General features: G+C 35.4%; 1 protein-coding gene across 1 annotated transcript; it reads left to right on the top strand.

The window, feature by feature from the left end:
* The first annotated feature begins 9925 nt into the window (after nt 1-9925).
* LOC145605006 (uncharacterized) lies at nt 9926-20099 on the top strand. The gene is made up of 8 exons (XM_081661010.1): nt 9926-10539; nt 14131-14176; nt 15376-15425; nt 15511-15552; nt 18940-19053; nt 19335-19413; nt 19559-19630; nt 19726-20099. Exons 1-8 carry the CDS (start codon nt 9971-9973, stop codon nt 19771-19773), a joined length of 1020 nt encoding a protein of 339 aa, XP_081517136.1. The 5' UTR covers nt 9926-9970; the 3' UTR covers nt 19774-20099.
* Nucleotides 20100-20456: the final 357 nt, after the last annotated feature.

A 20456-nucleotide genomic window follows, 5' to 3' on the forward strand; every position in this document is an offset into this window, starting at 1 on the left:
TTCTTTATGTGTTATGCATGAGATCCTTGGTTTGGTGCTATATGAATATGATTCATGTTAATTCCGCATTTAATACCTATAATCTCCTACAGTGGTATCAGTTAGCCTCTTGCATCTACATATATTGAGTAATAATTCTTTGATAATCCACAATTTTAATTCAATTAGGAGGGAGAATAATTTAATTATGAGTCAATTGTTATTTTAAATATGATTTAACAATATAGAATCATTAAAGGTGTTTAATTTGCTCCATATTAGCCATTAATTGATCCGAATTTTGCCCCAAAGTATTCAAAAAATTCGAACCCCTAAACCCTATTTTTCGAAAATTTCGAATTTTAACCCTAATTTGTGAAATTTTTGATTTGTTTCGATGGTAATATGTTTAAGGAATTTAATCTATTTGATTACATGTTAAAATTATGAATTTTTCATGATCAAATTATTTAATTTAAATGTTAAATTAAATTGGGATTAATTTCATCAAGAACCCTAATTTCAAAATTGAATATGATTTAATTTTGGGATTAATAGGACCACATAAAGTTTAATTGATTTTTACAAAATATGTTTTGTTTTAATTAATTAAAATCAAAAATCAAAATCAAAAAAAAAAAAAAAAAAAAAAAAAAAAAGAAAGAACAGCAGCAGCACCGCGGCTGGGTGGCGCTGCCACGGTGGTGCTGCTGCTGGTGGTCCAGGAGGGAGGGGGCGGGGCTGGGTCAGGCAGCAAGGAGCAGCGCAGCAGTGCACCGCCCCTTGCGTGTGCTGCTGCTGCTGTTCCTGCGTCACTGCAGGGGCAGCGCACACCGTAAGGTGTGCGGCCACCGTGGCCGGCTTCGGCTGGCCACACCACGGTGGCTGACGTGGTTCTTCATAAAAAAAAAAATAAATAAAAAAAAAAAATCAGATTTCAAAATTTTAAAAGATAAGTTTAAATTTTGAAAAGATAATTAACAAATTTAAGGTTGTTATTTTTGTTAAGTTTGGATAATTATGGAGCAAAAGATTCTATAAGGATAATAATTGATTAAATAATGTGATTATCTCATAATTATTTATGGATAATAATTGATTTAAAATATATGATTGGCAAGTAATTAGGATAGAATTCCTAAATTATTTAGGATAATCATGGAAAATAAATATGATTTATATTCCATAATTTCAAATAAGATTTGATTCTATCTCATACCTAAATTAAAATATATGATATTTTATAATTGGTTATGATTAATATATGATATTATCTAATTACAATAATTATTTAAAATATGAGATATTTATAGCCATGTTTCCTTCATTATGATCATCAGATGTTGTAGTTTAGGAAAGCATGATGAGTGATTTATTATATGGCACTTTATAATATATGATATTGTTTATTGCTATATATAGACTAGTATGGCCCATAGATTCTAAAATACGATCTGCGCATCGTGATGTATTTTTGTAATCTAAATACGGTCTGCGTACCGTTGAGTATTTTTGTAATTTATTTTATTTTATTTAAGTAGTAGATAGAATAGAATAAAATTACAGGTTGCAATTGATCCAAAAGCCAATGAAGTGAAGGCCCAATAGAGCAATATGGATGAGATCCATGAAGATCCAAGTGGGAGCATTTTACTTTATTATTTTCTTAGGATTAAGGGGCCATACTATGTCATGTTTTATTGCATTAGTAGATTATGCATATTTAGGTTTATTTATGTTGCTTGATGATGCGCTAGAGTTCACTATACAATCACAACATAATAAATCTAGATCCCAGAAATATTGATACAGCTTTCCCAATTAAAAACCCGACGAAAACCTTGATCGTTTGTGATGGGTCGGCCTCAGTAGAGCATCATAATATATCTTGGGGAAGTGGGGGTAGGACCGCATAACTACACTTTTAATTGGTTATATTCAACAAGGTTACCTAAAGATCAGTTTAGAACCTTGAAGCTAAGAGTAATAATTAAACATGTGATGGATTAATTATTCAACCAAGAATTACAAAGAGTTGTAATCAGTAAAGAGTTTACTCACCTTGAAAATGTAATGGTTGATGGCAGGGCCTCGGTCCGGTTAATTATTGCACAAATAAAGGATCTTGGAATCATTTTATTCAATAGGGATCATTTAAATATTGAATAAAATGCTTTAAAGTTACCAATAAATTCTAAATTACTTATGGTACTTTAAATTTATTAAACATAATTATTGAATTTTGCCTCGTTTTGTTTTTGTTTGTAGATGAATAACTTATATGACAACACAGATTTACCAATGAAACTCAATTTAAGGCTTAATCTCAGAAACTACAGGCAATGGGAGGGCGAATTGAGAAATGTTCTCACAAGCTTCAAGCTTAATGCTCGCCTATATGTACCCGTTGAGAACAAGTGTGCTCCTGGTCAGGATCCTGAAATGCATGCAAAATTAGTTTTGGATGCAATAAAGGTCAAGAACCTAATACTGGAATCTATTCCAAACTGTTGGTATAATAGGTTCAGACAGTATGAGGTGACCAACTTATATCAATGTCTTCGTGCTATCTGTAGGGGTGGCATGGGGGCATTGGGTAGCGGAGGTGTCAACGATCCAAATGTAAGAGAGATCGTTAACTCGATCCCTCAGATTTACTATTCCTGGGCTGACAGTTTAAGGTATGAGACTTACCGGATTCATGGTAAGATAATGGCAAAGAAACTCTTGCCTGGTCAGTCTGTGAGGAACCATGTTAATGAATTGGTTGATATGATCAACCAAATGGATGTCCTCGGGAAACCGATCGATGATGATTCTGCACGTGACATTATTTTGTTCTCGCTCCATGCTGGTTTTGACATTGTGAGACTTTCTCATAATGATGAGGGATCATCAGCGAATTTGATCAACATCTTACTTAACCATGCTGAGGAGTACCTGATAAGGAGAGATTGCCAGTGCTTCTATTGTGGTGGATGGCAAGTCCATACACCAGGGTGTCCCCATTATGCACCAGTGAAAACAGAAGGTAAGGTGTTACTTGATGTTTTTGTTGTAGAAATTAATCTTACTTCATCTTCCACTTGGGTATTCGATACCGGTTGTGGTGCTCATATCGTCAATGACGTGCAGGGCTTGAAAGGAAGTAGGAAGCTAGATCCAGGAGAAGTAACACTTCGAGTAGGAAATGGAGCAAAAGTTGCTGCACTTGCTATTGGGAGTTATCATTTGAGACTACCTTCTGGATTAATTTTAGTACTTAATAACTGTTATTTCGTTCCCAGCATTACTAAAAACATTATTTCAGTTCCAGTTCTAGATACTGAAGGTTTTTCATTTGAAATAAGAGACAAACGTTGTTTTATTTCGAAAGAAAACATGTTATATGCTAATGCTAAGTTAATTAATGGTTTGTATGTTTTAGAATATACAACTCATGTCTACAACATAGATCATAAAAAGCAGAAAACAGATGGTTCAAACCCAACTTACCTATGGCATTGTAGGCTTGGACATATTAACCAAAAGCGCATCCAGAAATTACATAAGGATGGACTCCTTTCTTCTTTTGATTATGAATCATTTGAAAACTGTGAGTCATGCTTGCTTGGGAAAATGACTAAGTCACCCTTTACGGGTATAGGTGAAAGAGCTAGCGACCTTTTGGGACTCATACATACAGATGTGTGTGGACCAATGAGTTCAAAAGCTAGGGGTGGATATAATTACTTCATTACTTTCACTGATGATTTAAGTAGATTTGGTTACATTTACTTAATGAAGCTCAAGTCGGAAGCCTTTGAAAAGTTCAAAGAATTCCAGAATGAAGTACAAAACCAGCTTGGGAAGACAATTAAGGCACTACGATCTGATCGTGGTGGCGAATATTTAACCCAAGAATTTGATGAACATCTGATTAATTGTGGAATAATTTCACAATTAACCCCTCCAGGGACACCTCAATTAAATGGAGTGTCAGAAAGGAGAAATAGGACTCTACTTGATATGGTTAGGTCCATGATGAGCTTTACTGATCTTCACATATCATTCTGGGGATATGCATTACAAGCAGCTGCAAGAATACTAAACAGAAGCCCATCCAAAGCTGTAGAAAAGACTCCATATGAGATATGGAATGGAAGAGCTCCAAAGTTGTCTTTTCTCAAGATTTGGGGATGTGAAGCCTATGTAAAACGTTTACAAGGCGATAAACTACACCCTAAATCAGACAAGTGTTTCTTTGTGGGCTACCCCAAAGAAACAAAAGGGTATTACTTCTACAATCGCGAAGATGACAAAGTGTTTGTTGCTCGCGATAGTGTCTTTCTAGAAAAGGAATTTCTATCTAGAAAGCCAAGTGGGAGTAAAGTGGTTCTCGAAGAAATTCGAGACGAGCAACAAATGGATGTGGATAACACCACATCAGAGGCGAGGGCGCATGAAACGATTAATCATGCGTCGGAGCAAGCTAATTCCACCAGCGAGACTCCTATCGTCCCACTTGAATCTAATTCATGCGAAAATCTTCAAGGAGTTGGAGAGAAAATTTCTACTGTTGCTCCTACCCCACGTAGGTCTGCCAGAATCAGAAACAAACAGTTTGTCGAGGTTCTGTTAACTGAGGATTCTGAAATCTTCTTATTGGAGAATGAGGAACCCACAACCTACAAGCAAGCTTTGGTGAGCCCCAACTCAGATAAATGGCTTGAAGCCATGAAATCCGAAATGGAATCAATGTCTGAAAATAAATTGTGGACCCTAGTTGACTTGCCTAATGGGGTAAAACCCATTGGTTGCAAATGGGTCTACAAGATTAAAACAGACAAGGATGGAAATGCCTACATCCATAAAGCAAGACTAGTTGCAAAAGGGTTCAGACAGATTCATGGTATTGACTATGATGAAACTTTTTCCCCAGTAGCAATGCTTAAGTCCATTCGGATTCTTCTAGCGATTGCCGCATTTTTCGATTACGAAATATGGCAGATGGATGTCAAAACCGCATTCTTGAATGGGTTCTTGAAGGAGGAAGTGTATATGACACAACCTGAGGGTTTTGAAGATCCAGAAAATCCTAGAAAGGTATGCAAGCTTGAGAAATCTATTTATGGATTAAAGCAGGCATCCAGGAGTTGGAATCTTCGTTTTGATGAAGCAATCAAAAGGTTTGATTTTGTCAAAAGTGAAGAGGAACCTTGTGTATACAAGAAGTTTAGTGGGAGCAGCATAGTTTTCTTAGTCTTGTATGTGGATGACATACTTCTCATGGGAAATGACATACCAATGCTTGAGTCAGTCAAGGAATGGTTGAAGAGTTGTTTTTCCATGAAAGACTTAGGAGAAGCCGAATACATATTGGGGATCAAAATCCATCGAGACAGGTCTCGAAGGATGATTGGATTAAGTCAAGAGACTTATATTGATAAGGTTCTTGATAGATTTTCCATGAAAGACTCTAAGAGAGGATTTCTCCCCATGTCTCATGGCATCACTCTCAGTAAATCTCAGTGCCCTAAAACGGCGGAGGAGATGAGACGAGTAAGTGATAAACCTTATGCTTCGGCAATAGGATCAATCATGTATGCCATGATTTGTACAAGGCCGGATGTTGCATATGCTCTAAGCATGTGTAGCAGGTTTCAGGCAAATCCAGGAGAAGCACACTGGACAGCTGCCAAGAACATCCTTAAGTACTTGAGAAGGACTAAAGAGATGTTTCTAGTGTATGGTGGCGAAAAGGAATTGGTTGTCATAGGTTATACGGATGCGAGTTTCCAAACAGACAGAGATGACTTTAGATCTCAATCTGGATATATTTTCTGTCTGAATGGAGGAGCAGTGAGCTGGAAGAGTTCGAAGCAAAGCACTGTCGCAGACTCTACGACAGAATCAGAGTATTTGGCTGCTGTTGAAGCAGCTAAAGAAGCAGTTTGGATAAAGAAGTTCCTGATTGAGCTGGACATTGTACCAAGTGCTCAAAAGGGAATCGAGTTGTTTTGTGACAATAATGGTGCTATTGCTCAATCGAAAGAAGCTAGGTCACATTTCAAATCCAAGCATGTAGAGAGGAAGTATTACCTCATTCGAGAGATCGTTGACAGAGGAGATGTCAAGATGTGCAAAATTCACACGGATGAGAATATCGCTGATCCACTTACTAAACCCCTTCCAACTCCAAAGCATGAGAAACATGCTAATGAAGCTGGATTGAGGCGAATGATGTAATTAAAAGTTGTATTTTGTTTTGAGAAAATAAATCACATATGTAATACATTCATTTGCAGAGTTATGTTTAATCAGAAATTCTATTATTTCTCTTATTTAATTATGGTTTTAATATTAAATAAAATGTCCAAAATAATTATGGATTGATGGGCTCATCAGGTTATCTATCAGATAGAGACCTGGTGTATGAAACCCCACAGGTGAACAAAATCCACATATTATTTGAGTTCCTAGTTCGAAATCATTAAAGTGGACATAAATGATTTAAATGAATGGACTAGCATGTAAGATTGATTGGATAGCTCGGTTTCATGGGCTATGGGAGCATAGTGATTAGGCTCGGTCAATCACATGGATATGCATGAATGATGCAGGATCGAACCATAGACCTACTTTGAAGTTCAAGTATAGAACTTCCGGATATATTAGCGGATTCCTTTGACATGAGTGGAACACTGATTCTATTCAATGATTGTTTTGACTGTGGTACATTCAAACGTCTTACCTTAACCGGAGATTATAAAGGATGTTTCCCGGTCACTTCATGAATTGAGTGGGAGCTTTTGTTGCCACAAGATTGGATTGAGTCTACCTATTTAATTGGGAATGTGTCTTGGCCCCTTGAAGAGGGAGAATTCAGAAAATGCATGGCCGTGCTCAAATGGATTACATTGTAACCATTTGTTTTGTAATTCTAACTCAGTTTTCAAGAAAGATTTGTAGATTAATATGATCACGACATGAGATGCAATCATATTATCAAATCGACACACATTGACTTAAGGAATTTTGAATATTGTGCACTTGTCTCAGACAAGTGGGAGATTGAAGGAGTTATGTCTTCGATAAGTGCAATTACTAGATATATCATAGGATCACAGTTATGGAGATAATAAGTTCATACTATAAGGTTGCCAATGTCTGTTGCTAGATTTGACAATTGGACTTTGGGCTTGTCAAATGGTCCAAAGCCTTATAGGATGGATCCTACAAGGTCACACACTAGAGTATTGGGTTAAACAAGTTGAAGGCCCATTATTGGGCCTCATGAGTATATGGCACATCTTATGTTTGGGCTTGGTATGTAAGTAGAGTTCAATAAGGATTTGGACATGGTTTTATTTCTAGATATGATCTATAAATATAAACCATACCTAGGGTTGCAAGATAGAACAATTTGACATACTGTGAAATTGTCAGTCAAGCAACCAAGAGATTCCAAACCCTAATTCTCTCTCACTTTCGGCCCTCCTCTTCTCCTCCCTAGATCCGTGCGTCTCCCCTCCATTGGTGGTGCGTGTGGTGGTGCGTGGGTGGTGTTGCGGTGTGCTCGTGACTCTAATCTCCGTTGAAGGTTGATTGAAGCGTTCGGTCACAACTAACTAGCATTAGTGGAGGTTTAATCCGTGCTCGTGGACTAAGTAGAGGAATCACACGTGGGGTTCTTTATCTCCCTATTGTTCTTGCTCGATCATCGTGGAATCACGCTCCAAAGGTATAATTCTTACTTCTTTATGTGTTATGCATGAGATCCTTGGTTTGGTGCTATATGAATATGATTCATGTTAATTCCGCATTTAATACCTATAATCTCCTACAATGTCCTCCATTGAAACTCCTTCAATTGAGCTAACTTTTCGTAGATAGGTCGAAAGTGATGAAAGAAGTTATGTTCAGTGGTGGTTGTGGTGGATGTGATGATGGTGGTGACTGTGATGATGGTGGTTGCTGTGATGGTAGAGGTAGAAGAGGAGTGAGAAGAGAGAAAGTTTAGGGTATAATTGAAAAGACAAGAGTGCCCCTTGAGTAACATATTTTGTTACTCATGTTGTGTAATTTAGATTTACCCTTAAAAAATTTTGTCTAGGACTCCGCAAACCTTCAAAAGTTGCAACTAATTTGTAACGTGGGTAGAGGTGTTAAACCCGAACCGACCCGAAAAAAATTATTCGTTTCGACTGTAACCGATCCGATTTGATCCGAGAAATTCAAGACCCAAACCCGATCTGTAACCGAACTGAACTCAACCGGAATCCGAATTTGACCCAATCTGAACTTAACCCGGCACCGATTTGATCCGACCTGAACTCAACCCGAATCCGATTTGACCCGACCTGAAATCAAACCGAACCGATTTGACCTAACCTGAGCTCAACCCGATCCGAAATTGACCCGACAAATAACCGATCAGATCCGATCTGTTTTGACCCGAATTGAGATTAACCCAACTCGATTTTAACTCGATTTGATTTTTACCCGATCCAAATTTAACCCGACCATAATTGGTTATTGACCTTTTTATTCAAGTTCTTATACTATATATTTACTAATTATTAATAAGTTAATTTTTTAACTACAAAGAAATAGTCTGGAGTCTTAAGTTTACTACAAAACCCATCACGTGAGACAATGTGACCAGAAAGTATGTTTTCAAAAAAAAAAAATGTGACCAAAAAGTAGGTGGGGTCCATATAAAGAGCTATCTCTTCCTATTTATCTCCTTTTTTTTTTCTCTCTCTATCATATGTTTTTAGAATATTTTAATCATTGTTATGTATTTACAAATACATAACATTCCTTCTTTACTACTTCCTCTAAAACTGTGCATTATCCTAGAATTATAGGCATTATACATCGTACGGTTATATACACACTACATACATATGCAATAATTTATGCTCAAATAAAAAGTTTGTACATAGAAACGATTAACTATCAATATGTATAATGTCAAGATTTTAATATAAAAATTGAATTAGTAATAAAGTAATTCTAACAACTCTAACAAATATCTTATACAAATTGAATTAGTAATAAACTAAATTAATAGTACAGATCTCATAACCTCGTAAGATTGTACAATTGGTGAAGAGTTGTAACCTTGTAATAACCTTAAAAAATTGATATTCTTTTTTGTATATATCACCATATGTAACTATTACTCGTCAATATATCACTAGCTCGGTCTCACTTATATAGGTATGATAAGTTATCGATAATCATTCAATCTCAATTTTCCTTTAAGATAAAAATTATACATAACTTGATTAAATGAGAAAACTAAAACTTCGTGCTTCGTAACTAATAATCATATTGAACCAATAATAAGGTAAAAACTCAATAATATCTCAATTAAAAATAACTTTGTTTGGATATGAATTTGGTCAGCTCGACCAAAATCTAGCCAAACACAAAAGAAATTGAATCGAAACTGATCGTTTAATGAATCAACAAATCAACCTTATCTTAATCAAACCGAACTTGACCGAACCGAAATCATCCGAACCGAAATCAACCCAATTCAAATTCATCCGACCCGAAATTATCCGGTTAAACCCGTTTTAAACCCGTTTATCCGAACCGAAAGTGAACTGATCTGGAGTTGACCCGACCTATATCCGACTCGGACTCGATAGACCATGACCCGAATTTGACCTGACCCGAATTTATCCCAATTCGACCCGATCCGAGTTAAAATGATAATTTTGACCTGAATAGACTCGACCTGAACAGACTCGATCCAAACTCCATCCGATTATCCGAATTAATACCTTTAAACGTGGGTACTAATAAATTTATGATAGTATCTAATATCTTCTACTGTAGTGTTTTTTTTTTTTTTTTTTAAAAAAAAAAAAAAAAAAAAAAATCTTCTAGAGTTGCATATATTCTCGCGGCAAAAGGCCGACCTTTTAAAAAACCTCTCAGTCTCACTTCATTTCTTAAACTCCTCTCCTCTATCAAAACCCAGAAACCCCCAAAAATGGCGAGAGACAGAGATTCAAGGAGAGAGAAACAAGAGAGAGAAGACATAGATGTTGTCGTAGGAAGAGACAACGACAAGAAATCCAAACGACATGCCGTGGAATCCGAGGATAATACTGAATCAACCATGGCTTCCGAAGACGAACAACCTAGGAAGAAGCACAGTAGTTCCAAAACTAGGAATCGAACTTCTTCATCGAAACGACGTCGTTACAGCGATGATGATTCGGAATCGGATTCGGATTCTGAGTCGGATACGGAATCGGAGTCGGGTTCCGAGGAAAGCGAGGAGGAGAGGAGGAGGAGGAAGAGGAGAGAGAGGAAGAGGAGAGAGGAGAAGGAGAGGAGAAGGAGGAGGAGAGAGAAAGAGCGGAAGAAAAGGAAAAGAGGGGATGATGATGATAGTGATGATGATGATGATAAGGGGAAAAAGAAGAAGAAGACGAAGACGAAGTCGAAGTCGAAGAAGAAGGATAAAGATAAGAGCAAGAAGAAGGAGAAGGGGAAGATTGGAGCTGTTACCAGTTCATGGGGAAAGTATGGAATTGTTAGAGAAGCTGATATGTGGTATGATTTTTAATGATTCTGTCTTTTTAATTTTCAATTTAGGGTTAGGGTTTTTGATTATTATGTTATTAAATTAAATTGTATGTTTCTAATTAGGTTTTGGATGATTTGTTTTGATATTATTGGTTGTTGGTTTTTTGGGTTTATGTTTGTAGGAATTATTTGATTGTTGTGGAGTTTGGAGTTGGGAGTTTAGGGTAATGTTGTATAGGATGATAGATTGTTGTTAGGTTCAATTCTATAATAGTTATGTTTCTTGAGAAATTTTAGGTGATTTTGTAGCTTGATGTAATGGGAGTATGATACTGCTATGGTGGAGGGTGATGATTGCGGTTGATTATTGTGTTAGGTTCAATTCTGTAATGGTAGCAAAGTTTTGGGAGATGATGATTTTTTAAACGGTGCGAATGTATTGTTGAAGATGATGAATTGTTGCTAGCTCTAATTATGTGATAGTATTAGTAAATGCCTGCTTAAAGACAACCTGTCCTCATTGTTTTATTATAACTTTATTTGACGGTCTAAATAATCATTTAGTAAAACTTTGCTACCATTTTTCTTTACCCATGTGCCATGTCTCAGTGGAAGTTTTAGGTTCTGATTGAGGCTCTTGTGGATGGCTTGTATGGAGAGGGTCCAACAATAGAGTTGGCAACCAAAATTAGCTACTCGTGATGTGTATTTTTCTATGGCAGTGAAAAATTGGGCAGCTGTTTTTGCCTTGTAAGTTGGTCAAGCCTCTTTGGAGTAGATTGCTAGAGGCTAGAGGCTCAGAGGTTAATTGGATGCAGTGGGTTTATTCGTTCTGTTTGGATATTATTTCTGAATCGGTAATGTTGATTTGAGGATAAATAAAGGAATTGTCTTTTGATTTTTTTTTTTTTTTTTTTCCCATAGTTTTGGAATCACTACTCTTGTTCTAATCCCGGCTAGCAACAATTGATAGGGTTAAGCAGAAAATCAGGAAAACTTAGGCCTTTAGATGTATCAGTTATGTGGGTTTTTCTGGAGCAATATTTGGTAACAAATTCAGATGAAGGGGTGAAGTTAAATTATAATTGTAAGAATGAGGAGTAGAGATATTAATATATTATGGAAGCCCATATTAGCTTAGCTACTTGAGAGATGACTGATTAGCTACTTAAGGCCACAAATTGTAATGTCATAACTCCTTGAAGACTGCAGCAGCAACATTGGTGTAAATAACAACGCAGATAATATTGCATCAAGCATCCTGCAAGTGCATTTACTTGCTACCGGTTTCCTTAACAACAACAATAACGACAAATCCAAAGCCTTATATCCTAATGGATTGGGTTGGCTATATGAACCAGGAATGAAGATTCTATCTCCTGTTGCCTCTACATAAGTCCTCTTAACTCTCTTTCATCCATTGCTACTTGCTAACTCATTTTGGCCCTCCTTTGGTGTTGTTTGAAATCTTTATTATCTCAATCCTTCGCTTTTTTTTTTTTTTTTTTTCTGGTGCATCTTCAAGTTATTTCTCATTCCCATACCAACATAGTTAATTCTCCCTAATCTTATCCTCAATACCCGCAATACCATCTTTCATTTTATCCCAAATTTTATCGCTCTAGGTAACTCCCACACATCAATTTCTTCTACATCTTTTTAATATTCTCCTTGTATGCTCAACATTTGGACCCATATAGAACATTTTGACCCACACAATAATGTTGTTTCGTAAATGCTATGATCACATATTTAACCACTTGAGCTATCTACACTTAGTTCTATTAGTTACTTTCTAAACAATATCTCTACTTTGTGAAATTGGTATGGGATACTTTGTGAAATTGGTATGAGATACTTGCAATTATTCAACTATATCATTTTACCTAGTTCACTGTTAGCTTGAGTAGTCAACATTATATGTTTTGATGCAACAACAAGGTGCTATTTTTAACAAGTAATTTTGTTGGTTGGTTAATTGGTTACATTATATTCATGAAATGTGTTGGATTGGTATTACTCGAGATACCACAAAATCATCCTATTAGAGCTAATAAATACCTTGTGTAAATTTGAGAAATTCTATGGCTCGTATCTTATGTATTTACTTCTTTATTACCTATGTCTAGTCAGTCTACTACTATTTAGGCAGAATGCTGCCACCTATTTTTACTAAGAAACTGAACGAAACTCCAACAACAAAAGAAAGTGAGGAAGAAACAAATATGGAAATAAATAATCTTCTGAAACAAAGGAGAAGGAGAGACTAAACTGGAAGAAAAGGGATTCAGTGAAGAAGATTCTTCTCCTTCCATTTTACAAAAGAAAAGAGGATTAGGACAAAATCAAAATTGATGAAATAGGAAAGATCTGACTCATCCGAGTTAATGGAAAGGAGAAAACAAAGAATAAATTTCACTTGCACTTAAAAGAAGCATGCTATGAATATAGCCCTACTTATTCTGGGAGTCAAGATATTTCAAAGTTTTCTTTTTCTTCTTTTTGACTATAAATGCTGGAATCATCCAGCACAATATATAAAAAGCCATCAATTTGGTAAGAAATGAAATGTCATAGTATTTTTGTTTATATACGTCAAAATGATAGAAAACAAATAATTTATTTTACATACCTACCTAGCTTATCAATTCACAGGGAAATGATAAAAAGAAAGATTTCTTTGGCTACAACAGAAAAAATATTGAAAAAGATAGGAATAGATTCGGCCAACCCCAAGTATACATACATATGGCCCTTGTTTATCACTTTATCATCTGCACACAAACCTTGTCATAGTTCTGCTATAAACCAATAAAATTCAAAATCCTCTTTTTTACCCTATATACTCCATTATTTGTCTCATTAGATGAATAAATTCTATGGTAGATTGTCGCAGCATAAACTTAAACTGGTTTTCCAAGAGACCAAGAGATATTTCATTTCCGCAATCTACCTTCTATCGCTCTCTGGCATGACTCATAAGTTTTTTCCCTCAAAATTTTTAACATTCCCGGGGGTATCTCTCTTGGTCTTATAAATAGGTACCAAAGTGTTAGTTGTCTCCTGTAATATATAATGTTCTTATGTTGCTCCCACCTTCACAATTATTTTATTATGAAGCTTGGGAGTAACAATGCTTTTGTGTAACTCAATACTTTATTTCACCTTAGGTACCTATGGCAAATACCTGATAATTCAAAAAGGATGTGTATGCATGAGCGCATGACACTTAATATTGAGCCAAAATGGCCCAAAATATGTAATGTTATCATAGCTGGTCGAGCTTAACACCTTAATCAATATTTGTGTTAATACTAGTAGCCTAATTGTAAATGATGTAGCATTGCTGAGTCGCAACTTCTGGAAGTAGAGAGTACTAGAAACTGTGTCACCGTAAAAAAATCACTGGTAAATCGGCCAAACCAGCCAAGTGTAATACTCTGCATGAAATCTATCTTTCATTTTTTTTTTTTTTTCAATTTTCATTTTTTTTAAAGTTTTCTTTTTGTAATTGTCAGTTATACTATGATATTCTCTCATTTTCAAGCTTCTTTACTTAATATTCTGTTCCAGTTTGTAATATGACATATGAGTCATTCAATTATTTGCTGTTCGTAGGAATAAACGACCAGAATTCACAGCATGGCTTGCTGAAGTAAAGCAGGTAATTGTATCATTTTCAGCTGAGATGCTAATTTTGGCAATGGAGCGTTTGTCTGCATTTAAAACTTTTTTTTTTTTTTTAATTGGGATTTAAATAGGAATTAAAGTAATAAAGGGTAGAAGCCGATTTCTCTTTTTTTACTATGTGAGTTGGGTCTTTTCTTCTTGATGATTAGATCACCCAATATGTTGCCTCTGATTTGTGAATCTTTGCCTTTGTTGAGTCTAGTCTAGCTGGAAGATTTCTAAAAGAGAACTTGTTGTAATACTCTCTCTATTCTATTTAGTTGAACTCACTTTCCAATTTATCACTTTGTTTTATTCTATTAATGGCATACCCTTTTTACCATCTTATCCCTTCAACCCCACAATACTACACTAGTTCATACTTTCTTATTTTATTCACCTTAGCCTTGCACAAACCCACATTTTTACATTCTCTCTATTACTTTATCTTACTCCCACTCACGTTCTTCAACAATTTCTTAAATTACGTATCTACATTAAGCGAATAGAATAGATTTAAACCGCGGTAACACATTCTTGGCATATGATAAATTCGTTTGCTTTCCTCTTGAAAATAATTGTTGTTCTGTTACTAAAGTCATGCCTCCTATCTTAGTGCATGTTTGAGGTTCCAATTGTGAGAGATATTTTTATGTGAAATTCATCTTGTTTTATACAGTTTCTAGCCGTGATGGAAGTTGGAGAGGCAAAATCTGTAAAATAAACCATACTATCGATTGCTAAAGCCTAAAGTTAACCTTGTGTGCTTAAATTTTCAGCCGCTCAGTTAATATGTTTGAGCCTTGAATCAAAGTAATGAGCGAATTCCAAACTGTGGTCTGTTGATCTGATTTGTGGGCTTCTGCAGTCCATGATTGAAACTGAAGGTGCACCCCCCCCCCCCCCCCTCCCACCACCCCTTTCCCCCTATGGTTATGCATACCAGAATCATCCATGGTCCAAGCAACCCCCCCTCTCTTTTTTCCCCTATGTTATGCATACCAGAATCATCCATGGTCCAAGCAAAACTTCTTTCAGGAGCTATTAATGCTGATTGATTTGGTAATCATGTATACAGCCATGTAGGTTGTGCTCTACATGGAAGTATTGTACTGTAAATTTGTCTTATTGGCATTTAGTTGAAACACTCTATAACTTGGGTTCAATAATTAGACGTTTTGGATTCTTTATTAGGTGAACCTTGAAAGCCTACCGAACTGGGAAGAGAAAAAAATGTTCAAGGAGTAAGTTATACACTTATACTTCTAATAATTATGCTACAATAGTTAACAACTGGGTACAGAAATTTAATTTCATATTCTTTAACAGATACATGGAGGACTACAATACGGGTACCTTTCCTTCCAAAAAGTGAGTTTTATTTTATTTTATTTTCTCCTTAATGTTTTCTTGTAATATTCAGTTCTTTGTATGGAGCCATGAAGCACTCGTTTGAGGATAAGATAGTTTCAGGAAAGCCCTCAATCCCACATGTTTATAAGTTTATTCATATCCTTATGAAGCATTGCATAATGATAAATCCTGGATTTTTAGCATATGGGTCTGAAGTCTCTGAACATAATAATATAATATTATAGTAAGCCTGTTTTATGACTTGTGATAACTCAAATATTATATCTACTAGGTTAAAGATGTGGGATATTATATTGCCCCTCCTTCCATAACTTAGTTTATTTGTTACTAGTTTTGTTTATCTCTCCACATAATTTGGCAATGTGGTCACAACACTTATGAGCAATGGCATTTGGATCCGGCTTTGGGATTTGGGTCCTTGAAACACCGGGTGCGAGCTCTAAGTTACATAGTGAGCACTCGGAAATCTACATAATTAAAAAAAATTAGGAATTTTAAAGATATCATCTTGAATGGAATTCAAAATCAGAGTATTTATAAACAACACTAACTTACATCGTGAATGGTCAATTTTTTAACACTATCGTCCAACACTACAGTTCTATACTTATGCCCGGTATATTTCAAAATTGGAAGACTATTTCCTTCAGTTTTTGCTGTTGGCTTCAATTTTGCAACCCTCTCATATACTAGTGTCTGCAAGAACAATAAATTATGTGAGAAATTATGTGTAGAGTTAAAAAAAAAAGAACAAGAAATCACGTGAAGGTCTTGTATGCCTCAAGTGCTATGGAGCAACCACTAAAGCCTTTCTTTGTTGTGGCTCTCGTTGCTCCAGTTTTGATATCCTCAAGAATAGTTAAAGGCCAATTAATTTCCTCCAAAACACTCAAATTGTCAATGAATTTGAAGTGCGTTTCCTGAGTGTTTTGTTTGAGGAAGGAATGAAGATTCCTTCAATAAGATAAAAGCAAATTGATTCCAGAATATATGTGCTTCTGCCCTCCATATTCTTTATCAAGGTCTGCCTTCTTTCCTCTGTGACCTTCAGCAAGGTCAGTCTTTTTGCTTTTCCCTCCTTTCCTATTCTCTTTCCCTCCATCTCCTTCAACATGTTCTATCTCCTTGCCTTTTGCCTTCCTTTCTCTTTTCTTTGATTTAATAAGATCTTTATATTATTCATGAAGGTTTGTAATTAAATCACAATAGTAAGATTCGTTTTCAACTTCCAATTTCTCGATTGATTTGATACTTTTCCCTCCAGCTGAAATCCCAAACAAATCTGCTACTTTATTGGCAATGAAAAAATTGTTTTTGTAATTTTCACATAACTTTTGCACAAGCCGAGCCCTCAAGAATGCCTTTTGGGATAGATTTGCCTTTTTTTACTTCATTTACAAGACTGTACGTTTCTTTAAGGGATGGTGAAACTTTGTATCCATTGAGGCAAGAAGATTTTTATTGTCTTCTCTCATGAATATGTATCCAAACTGAGTTAAGGAAACCTTACATGTGAATGAGTCTGCCTTTTCTGTTTCTTTACTCGAAGCAGCCTCTGCATCAAAAATAAAGAATCTCTCAGCATTTGCTTGAAAGAATTGAAAGAATCTCAGCATTTGCTTAAAAAATAAAAATTGAAGCAGCCTCTGCTTAAGACAATCTAATCTTGCAGATATCCACACATGGATCTTAATACAATCTTGCAGATACGTGGTTTTAATTTTTGGAAACACAGAAATTATGCTGCCATGTAAAAAAAGGCAAATCTATCCCAAAAGGCATTCTTGAGGGCTTGGCAGTCCTTGTTCAAAAGTTATGTGAAAATTACAAAAACAGTTTTTTTCATTGGAGAATTAGAATTTAAGGTTTGTGCCAATGAAGAAGCAGATTTATTTGGGATTTCAGCTGGAGGGATAAGTATCAAATTAGTCGAGAAATTGGAAGTTGAAAAAGAATCTTACTATTGTGATTTAGTTACAAATCTTCATGAACAATATAAACATCTTATTGAATCAAAGAAAAAAGAAAGGAAGGCAAAAGGCAAGTAGATAGAACATGTTGAAGGAGATGGAGGAAAAGAGAATAGGAAAGGAGGGAAAAGCAAAAAGGCTGACCTTGCTGAAGGTCACGGAGGAAAGAAGGCAGACCTTGATAAAGAATATGGAGGGCAGAAGCAGAAATTCAGTTTAACAGAGGCCAATTGGCAGATATTCTTTAATCAATGGTTGTTAATGATAATAAAAGTAAGGAAATTTCAAAAGACTTCTTTGATTTTATCTTATAGAAGAGGAAAACGCTGATATAAGTGGATCTTAGTATAATTTATGGACAAAGCTAAGGTATATTTTCTATAGGTATCAATGTATCATTAGGATCATATGTGTCAAGACGATGCAAATACAATCTAAAACTAGTTAATAGGCGAATCTAACAAGATCTGACAGTGCTATATGTTTCATATAAAGTTATATTGAGGGATAAGTGAAGAAATATCAGTAAGTCATTATAAGGTATAATATGTAATCGGAAACATGATTAAAGAAATTAAAATTTTGGAACTTTAATCGAAAAAGAGGCTTAAATAGAAGGTGGAAGGGCTAAAATTAAAGAGAGAATAGGAAAAGGTTGAATTAAAGGGGAGAGATGAAGATGAAGTGTGTATGAAAGATTAAGTGTAAGTTTAATGAAAGAATTAAAAAAAAATGGTGCAATGAAAATTTAATAGTGTAAGATGACATGTGGCACTATGGTTAGAGAAGTGTAATAGAAAGGATGGGGACATGTGTCTTTCTTAGTTTCTTGGTTATAGCTTTTAAATACTAAGTATAGATATAGATTGTATTTAAATTTTTGAATGTAATTATAACTAGGAGTGACTCATATAAGTTCTTTTTGAAGTTGTTTAGTCTCTAAGATAATTTGGATCGGTTTTATCTGAAAGCTAGTATACTACTAATATGAAGATAAATGTACAAAAATCATGGCCATACCAGTAAAGAAGTAAGCAAAGAGAATTGGACTCAAGTCAGATTACGCTAAGGATGCAAAGTTGTCATCACCAAACTAGACAATGTCATATTTTTAGTAGTCAAATACAATTACTCAGATGCTTTCATTAAACAAAGACAAGATCCAAAATTTTACTTACTTCCCTTAAAAACATAAGAAGCAAATTTGGGAGCACCAATGAAAGACAAAATTTATCCTTTTAACTCTTTTCTAATGTGCTTATATATTTTTCAAGTTACTGAATTTGTGGTTGATCCGCTACCACATCCCAGGTGTTGTCTTCGTGCATTGTTCTCTTCCTAAAGGTTTTTCTATTTTCCATAGATGTGAGTTATGTATGAAGCATCTCTTACCAAAGTTACAATTGTGCTGCAGGTACTATAACCTTGATATATATCACAGAAATAAAATGGAAAAAGAGATGAAGAAGGGTTTTAAAAAGGTCGTGCAAACGGAGCGTACTGTATTTAATGATGAAGAACAGCGTCGGTATGTTGTGCCTGTGAATTGTATTTACCTCAACAGATTGTTGTTCTAGTGGATATCCCTGTTTCTTTCATTTTTTGTACCCTTGGGTCAGTTGGGTATGGTAGTTAATATGGTATTCAGGCATGTCCAAAACTTTATAGCTGTCTGTGTAAGTTAGCAGGCATGACGCTTAAGTGACTTTCCACCATCGTTCTGGTCTTTGGAATCAGTAATACTCTGATAATTGTTTTGCTATATCCTTACTTGAAAATTTTCATACATGTTCCATGTACCTATCGCAGACAAGAGATGATGCAAGTTCGCGAGAAACAAAAGGAACAAGAGGTGGAAGCATTGAAGGATGCCATGAAGAGTGGCATGGTTAGTCTTAGTTGCACAGATATTTTTTGCTTGTTAATAAGCAGGCATTTTCTGTTAAGCATTTCGTTTTTTTCTTCTTCTTTGTTTCATTATATATATATATATATATATATATATATATTTCTTTTCGTGGTTGTATTCTTAGGCACAAGCAATGATAGAACAAGCTCGGCTCAAGGAGGAAATGGCGTATTTGTTTAAAATCGGAAACATTGAGGTGATAAATGACAATTCTTCTCTCTATACTGTAGTGCACTTTTTGGGTGTATACTTTGGACCTGTTACTGACACTAATGTGGAACTTATTTGTAGGCAGCAACTGCTATCCAAAAAAAATTGGACCCTGATGTTCCTATGTGAAAAGGACATGTTAGCAGCAAAATCTTGTAGAAGGTTTTAACTGGCAGGTGTGGTGCATTTTACCATAAATATCCTGAGAGGTGTAGTTGGGCTGGAGCTGCAGGCGAGAGATAAGAATAGATAACAATTCTATGCGAGGATGCTTATCTATTTTTGGAGCTGTATTTGTTTTTAATTGGGCACATTTATTTGAAATAAGATGCAGACATTTGCAAGTGCTGAGTTACTTGAGTATGAATTTGTCTAAAATTTGTGAGGCAGGTATTTCCTTATTTTTGTAGATGTACACACAGATATAATATAAGGTCTTGTGTTTCTAGCTTACACTATTTCGGTATTTCCATAATATCTTCTTTTGACTTTCGCATTATAATAAGTTCTTTTGTTTCTGCCATTCATTTTGTTGCTTAAAATTTTGCCAAGAGAAATCCTGCTTTTCAGTGATGTGCCTCCCTCTCCACTCCACTAACACTTTCAGAAGTGTGCCTTCCCCTCCCTCTCAGCTCAATTTGTGAAAGGAGAGGAAAAAAAAAAGGAATTCACTCTTTCTCAGGTCTACTGGCCCTTTCTAATAAGTGTTTATTGCAGAATGTTTACTTGGTTTTGATTTGGTCAACAAATTGTGCTATGGAAGAGAATCACATATTTCTAGCTGCTAACAAGCTTCTCTATAGTTTTCTTTG

This window comes from Chenopodium album, chromosome 22 (genome assembly GCF_948465745.1).
Source record: "Chenopodium album chromosome 22, dcCheAlbu1.1, whole genome shotgun sequence".
Lineage (NCBI taxonomy): Eukaryota > Viridiplantae > Streptophyta > Magnoliopsida > Caryophyllales > Amaranthaceae > Chenopodium > Chenopodium album.